The following is a 7,180-nucleotide window of genomic DNA, read 5'->3' as shown; positions in this document are numbered from 1 at the left end:
TGCACTAAACTTTTTGCTTTTTTGGTTTTGTGTTTTTTTTTTTTTTTTTTTTTTTGTGTTTTTTTTTGTGTTTTCTGAAGGTTTCTTGAATCTTGAATGTATTTTTTGAGGAAAAAGATAGGTTTAAAAACAAGTTGGTTATTCTTTTGTCTTTATGTATCGAGCCAGAGATTTGGGTATGATACGCGATCGATGGCTTGAAAAGACGCTTAGCTCGTTGAAGGGTTGATGATCGATGAACTTGTCTCGCCACTTGGCTTGTATTAGCAAAGGTTTTATAGGCAATTTTCCTTGTAATGCGTGTAGTAGCGGTTATAAGTTATAATCGAGTTTATAACTGATATTTTGATGTTTATATTTTTGTAATTGATTGATTTTTGTTACCGGAAAGCTCACTGGGCCCACTACCTAGCTAGGGGTGTGCAATAACTTAACCGAAAACCAGTGAAACCGAACCGAAATTAACCGAATTAACCGACAACCGGTTATCGGGGTTTTGTTTGTACCCTCAATTAACCAAAATTAACCAAATCGAATAATTCATATTTTCATATATGTCTAGTTTTTTTTTATTTTCCATACCTCAATTTCATGTATTTCATGTTTTATACCTCCGTTGCATGTATTTATACTTTCATTTAGTGTACATATACCTCCATTACATGTATTTCTAAACAAAAATTTTAGCCCAAGTTTTGTTTCAGTTATTAACCGAAAAGAACTGAAAACCGAAAAAAATAACCGAATAAACCGAAACAATTAACTGAAAACCTAGTGGTTAGTAAAATAGATTACCGGTGACTTCGGTTAAGGTTTCGGTTGATGCTAATAACCGAACAGAACTGTGTACACCCCTAACCCGCGAAATCAGGTAAATTAAAGCTTACGCTAGAAGATAGGTGGTCTATTACGCATAAAATGTAAAACAACCCAATTCATCTATGCTATAGTAATTGGTATCTCTTGAATGATCATATAAAGAGACATAGCTACATATTATATCAACCATGACAAGAACAAGAGTTCAAAGTCCATATGATTCAAATAACATCAATTCTCTTTGAGATCAACTACACAGTAAAATACAAAAATATCCCCCAAAATCCCTGGAACCCTATAAATCAAGATTTCAATATAACCCAACATTTTATAAACTCAAAAAGTTTTATAACATCTACCATGGCTTAAGATCCGCTTGAGGACCTGCGGTCCAGTTCAAAACCTTCTCGCCTTTCCTCAAATAAACACTCTTATCATGAGGCAATTTACGGGCCAAACCATTCAAGATTTGATGAAAAGCATCACCTGGTTGAGCGGGATGTGGGAATAACATAGCTTGTTTCATCGAAGGATTAGCCAGCAATCTCTGTTTTCGTAAAATGACTTCTGTCGGAATTGATGTCAAGATGGTGTCCAAATTTGGGACGTCTTTTTCATCTACGTAAACTCCAATGTCTTCCCACGGAATAGCATCAGCAAACGGCAAGACGATGTCGTCTGCTATGATGACGGGGATGCAACCAAAGATAACGGCTTCGACTAGCCGTGGACTCCATGGGGCCCACCCGAGAGGACATAAGCAGAAAACGGCTCTTTGCATGTCTTCGTAGTATGTTGTTGGATGTTCTGTTGAGATGTCGAAGAGAGGGTTGTCTTTGAAGTTTTCCCACACCGCAGCTCTTGCTCCCCTGAAAGATCACAATAAAGATTTGCTGTTTTCATACCAACGCTTACACAAACAAAGATGATTCAAAATTAGCGAGTAATTTAGAGGTGGCAAGACGAGTGAATTGGGTCAAAATGGGATTGGTTCAGTTGACAAGCAAACACATCCATGTTCGTTTATAGAAAATTTACAGATAACCTATGCAGTTAATATCGGTGATATATCCGTTATGGGTCCCCATGTAAAATATCGGTGTCAAATATTGGTCAGAATATCGTTGTCAAATATTGGTCAGAATATCGGTGTCAAATATTGGTCAGAATATCGGTGTCAAATATTGGTTAGAATATCGGTACCGATATTATCGGCGATATTGACCGATATATCACTGAATGTTAGTTTTAAATAGCTATATATATATAAATTCTGCATGATATTAAAATTACCAATATCTCACCGATATAACCTATATCTCAAATATCGGTCCTTGACCGACATCTGATATTTTACCGCATTAACTGCATAAGAGATAACTAGTGTGTTAGTTGTGAATTGTGATTACATAATATCATTATGAAAATAACTTGAATTTTTTAACCAAATGATTTGGGAGGTTGTAACTTGTATGCATCAAAAAAAAAACTTTGGGTGCCCTTTTTAGATAGTTTTATCTGACCCATTTGAGATAAACCAAACCCAAATTGACCCATTCATGAGTTAATGGGCTGAGATTGCCACCTCTAAGTGAGCTTCTACCAATCCTTTTTGGTATGTTTTGTATGCATTGTTAATTGGAAAAGTATAATACCATCCATGTACGCCTATTTCTAGAGAGAACAGTTTCAATCTAATTGTATGAAAATGGGTTGATGAGGATTATATTTTTAGTAATAACACGTTAAACAGATAAATAACACAAAATATAGTTACTGGTTAAATGCTTTGTAATTGGTTGATGAGGATCATTCAGTTTTGTAATCATAACTGTAAACGAGTTGAGCCGAGTCGAGCTAGGGTGGGCTCGAGCTTGAAATTAAACGGGGTAGCTCGGCTCGGCTCAAGCTCGAAGTTAAATGAACCTAAGAACGAGCCAATGAGCCAAGCCAAGCTTGGGTCGATTACAAAATGAGCCGGTTTGGCTCAGGTCGTTTCAAATCGAGTTTTTTTCAAGTTTTTTTTTTTTTTTTTTTTTTTTGAGCGAGCTATAAGCCGAGTTGTGAGCCGCGAGCTTTTTGAACATGTTTGAAAGTGTTGGTGGTTCAACCCAGCCCGTTTTGACCCATTGTAAGGTTTCAATTATTTATGAAATCTAAAAATTGGACAAAAAAGTGTTAGCGGATCAACCCAACCTGTTTTGACCCATTATTAGACCCATCCAACCCGCCCATCTTAATAGATTATAACTAGTTTCAAGAATATAGAATGCACATACCTTGCATAATAACCGCCTTCTGGGTCGTTTCCAACATCATAAAACAATCCTCTAAAGTAAACAAAGATGGATCGAGGAATACTAGGAGGGATCAAGTGAGATTGCATCTTTTGAGGAGGGGCGTATGGAGGCACTGTAATTGAACCCTCTTTTAAACAAACATGATTCTTTTGCCCAAATGTTTGAACTAATGTAGCCCTTTGAAGAAGAGGCAGAATTCCTCTTTCAATAGCTTTTTCTTCCTATAATAAATTCCACAATTCAAGAAAAAAAAATCAACCACAAAATAATAAACATAGCATTGCCTCAAGACTAGATGTAGCAATTTCGACACGCTTATTTATGAAAGCGCCGATTCAAGTTATGTTTTATCTCCAACGAGTACGAAGAATTAGTTTAAGAAGAAACGAGTTAAAAGTTGCCCAAAGTGTAGTTTTAGTGTATAAAACCCTATAGCACATTTAATGAAAAATAGAATGTTATTTAAATATACAATCCTTATAAATTTATAATTGTGTTAAAAAAAATAATTATTTATTAGAATTTTGAAATTTGTGACAATAATTGTTCCGGATCAACCCGACCCCAACCTTTTCAACCCCGGTAAAAATACTAAAGTTTCAGAGAAAGTTCCGTTTAGGTCACTCTTGTTCCATTGTTGTAAAAAATTTCACAGCGAGTATAATTCAATCAATCAATCAATCATACCCAGTAAAATCCCACAAATAGCAAAGCTATTTGTAGGGTCTGGGGAGGGTGGGATGTAGGCACACCTTACCTCTACCCCTAGGGATAGAGAGGCTGCTTCCAGTGAGACCCTCGGCTCCAAAACACCCAGGAAAGAAATAAATAGAACATGAGGGGGGTGTGTGTGTGTGTGAATCTACCAATGTACCATGAGATGCGAAAGAGTAAAACAAGACAAATATGACAACACAAAACAGCCTATACACATAGTTACATATCTACGGCCATACACTACACCTAAAAAAACAATTGTACCCTCTCCTAGAAATCCTTAACCTTAATTCTACGTCTCCACAAGCTCCTATCATGGACCATGTTCTCAGAGAGGTGCAATCTTTGCAAATCCTGCCTAATCCGCTCATCCCAAGTAATTTTTCTAAATGTTTACAGCGAGTATAATTGAGTGACCTAAATGAAACAACCTTAAAACCTATGTACTATTTAGTGACTATTTTTCTAAATGTTTACAGCAAACCGATTACTTTATAATAAACTTGAAAAAGAAAAGTCTCATAAATAGTAATCATATATCAAGTTATCAACATAGTTTCATTTAGGTCACATAGCCTAACCAAATATGAAAATTGTCACAACAATGGAACAATATGATACTTGAGTTGCCTAAATGAAACAATAATAAAGCTAGTTACTATTTACTGATATTTTCACTTTCGGCCCGCCCCCAAATTATCCATTTTGACCCGTTACCTATCCAGCCCGTTTATTTCCACCTCCAGTCAAGACTATAATGAGAGAGTAAAAAATCCATACCTGATAATGAAAACAAGCACCAAAATCATGTGGTACAATGAAAAAGTGATCAGCCCCTTCGGTCCTATTCCAATAAGGCCAATTAGAAGAAATAAGTTGAATCGCACTTCTCATCATTCTCGGTGATTTAAAAGGTAACGGGAGGCCATTCGGTGTTAAATCACATGTAGTGTAAACAGGGGTGTAAAACCAATCAGCTTCCTCCGGATTAAGAGTTCTAACAGGGCTCGATAACAGAAATCTGTGCATATAGATTTCAGCCGCAAACATGTGGTTGAGACACCGAGGGTCTTTTTGCAATATTTTCTTGTTGTACTTGCTCGGTAGCTCGTAAACAAACACTTTCAATCTTCCAACTGGATCGTCTTCTAACACATCCCCAGCACTACCTATTATCACACAAATTTATACATTATTAGCACACGATTATGCATTGATCGGCGGTCACGACTATCACTTAAGGATGTGTTAACCTAAGTCTCAAATTATCACTTTTGGATAACATTTTCAGACAACTTTCATGATGAAAGCCAAATAAAAACCTTAAAAAAAGCCATTTTTTTTTGTTTTAAATACCATGGTTGTAAAAATCCTGACTAGTATCCATCCAATTAATCGCTAGTCGGAGGTTTACCGAGTAATTTTCCTCTAATCGGCCAATTAATCACTAGACAGTCAATGGCGGCCCTAGGGAGTCCTAATCGGCCAAAAAACGGCGGTTCCGAACAAATTCCGGCCAATCACCGCCCAAATTTCGGCTATTTTCCGGTCAAATCTTGTAAATTTCGGTGATTAATCTTGTCTACTAAAAAAATGAGCCGATGAGGGGGTTAAAACTTGTCTCGCTAAAAAATTACACATAAAAATGTGTGCGTATATATATAAAACTGAAGATTACATATAAAAATCCCAATCCGATAATCCCTATTAATCCTGATTAATCCTATTAATCGCTAGTCTGTACCCCACCGGCCGACTAGCGCCCAGAGATCCTTATCTTAGAGTTTATCACTCCAACCCTACTGAATCCAATATAAACAACATATCAAAGAGAAACTGATCTTAAATTCTATGGCATCATGATTCATGAACAATAGAATCTGCCCAGATTTAGGACTCATAAGAAAAACCCTAATCACCTAATCTGACCCAACTCAATACCAATCATCAATTTAGCAAAATCCAGCAATCTGAAGAGATTGAAGAAGAAATTACCTGAAATTCTCTCAGTTTTTTGACCTTTACGAAGCTCAAAAGCGTCAAGATTCAACAAGAAAGCAAAGAAAACCAGCAAAACAAAACCCCAACTCAAATTAATCATCTTTAACAATTAATACCTCCAATTACCCTTCAAATCTATGAGGCACAAGATGAATGAGAAAACCCAGAAAGTATTGTTTACTTAAATGGGTAAAGAGACAGTTGAAATGTCATTAGAGAAAGTAGTTGTTGGAAATTTGATGAAGACACTTTCTTGCAAATTAGGTTTTGAAATCAAAAAAGGGGAATTAAAAGAAACAAGAGATGGGTGTGACAATTGCTTAAAGAAACAGGGAAGAAGAGGAGAAGGAGGCATCTAAGGTTGGTTTGGTTTGGTTGTCAAAACATATTCTTTCTTGAATTTTTTTATAAAACTAGCTGTTGTAACATCAATTGATAAATAAATTATTAATTATTAATGTGTGTAGATGAATAAAATAAGGTTTTTTATATGAATTTTTATTTATATGCGCATAGTGTGGTTGGCCATGATGGTGAAATTTCAAGAAAAAGGAAAGTATTTGTAAAAGATGTCAATCTCATTTCTCAAATTGAGTTAAAAGCTGCCTGATTACATCTTGTGAAATCATAGTCAAACCTTTTTCTATTATAGTGTGAAACATAGTAGGGAGTCTGGTTAATTTACAAAAATTTTGGGTTGGTCGGACGGATGGTTCGATTTTGATAATTATAGGTTTTGACAAATTATTTTATAAAGCGTAATTTTGTAGTAATTTTGAAAAGTGATAAGGATGGTTTATGAAAATAGTGCTTATGTTGTAGTAATTTTGAAAAGTGATAAGGATGGTTTATGAAAATAGTGCTTATGCATAATACGTACACATTCCTACAAAGATAAATAACAAACTACAAATGTTAAATAGTCATATATAGGCAAAAGATCAAATACAAATAATCTTAACATACTAAACATACAAATTGAAGGAAAACCCAAAAAGACAAGGTGGCATTTTTGTAATTACCACCAACTATCAAAGTTACAACCAAAAATACCTAAAAAAACACAAAAAAAATTTTTAACATTTTTTATTAAAAAATCGCTACATTTCGTTAGCAAAAAAAATATATATATATATTTTTTTGGCTGCTACTAAAAGTAGCGATTTTTTAATAAAAAATGTTAAAAAAATAAAATAATTTGTGTGTTTTTTTTTATTTTTTTTAGATTTTTTTAGGTTTTTTGGGGGGTTTAGTTTTTAGCATTTTAGTTTGGGTGGGGGGGGGGGGATAGGTTTTTTTTAGGTTTTTGGGGGTGGGGGGGGGGGTTAGGTTTTTTTAGGTTT

At 35.1% G+C, this 7,180-nt stretch overlaps 1 protein-coding gene across 1 annotated transcript; it reads right to left on the bottom strand.

Annotated features, from left to right (window-relative positions):
- Window positions 1-968: 968 nt before the first annotated feature.
- On the bottom strand, window positions 969-6,290 carry LOC110879969 (probable beta-1,4-xylosyltransferase IRX10L). The gene is made up of 4 exons (XM_022128522.2): window positions 5,832-6,290; window positions 4,617-5,005; window positions 3,099-3,340; window positions 969-1,688 (listed from the first exon to the last, which is right to left on the bottom strand). Exons 1-4 carry the CDS (start codon window positions 5,935-5,937, stop codon window positions 1,175-1,177), a joined length of 1,251 nt encoding a protein of 416 aa, XP_021984214.1. The 5' UTR covers window positions 5,938-6,290; the 3' UTR covers window positions 969-1,174.
- Window positions 6,291-7,180: the final 890 nt, after the last annotated feature.

The sequence above is a fragment of the Helianthus annuus genome, chromosome 9 (assembly GCF_002127325.2).
Source record: "Helianthus annuus cultivar XRQ/B chromosome 9, HanXRQr2.0-SUNRISE, whole genome shotgun sequence".
NCBI lineage: Eukaryota > Viridiplantae > Streptophyta > Magnoliopsida > Asterales > Asteraceae > Helianthus > Helianthus annuus.
Note: the sequence above shows the minus strand (reverse complement) of the source record. Positions and strands in the feature narration are given on the sequence as shown.

Excerpts from the sequence above, each read along its gene's own strand:
- LOC110879969 (XM_022128522.2), bottom strand. The coding sequence starts at position 5,937 with ATGATTAATTTGAGTTGGGGTTTTGTTTTGCTGGTTTTCTTTGCTTTC. Across the intron at positions 5,006-5,831 it reads AAAAACTGAGAGAATTTCAG|GTAGTGCTGGGGATGTGTTA; the intron begins GTAATTTCTTCT and ends GTGTGATAATAG. Across the intron at positions 3,341-4,616 it reads GTGCTTGTTTTCATTATCAG|GAAGAAAAAGCTATTGAAAG; the intron begins GTATGGATTTTT and ends AATTTATTATAG.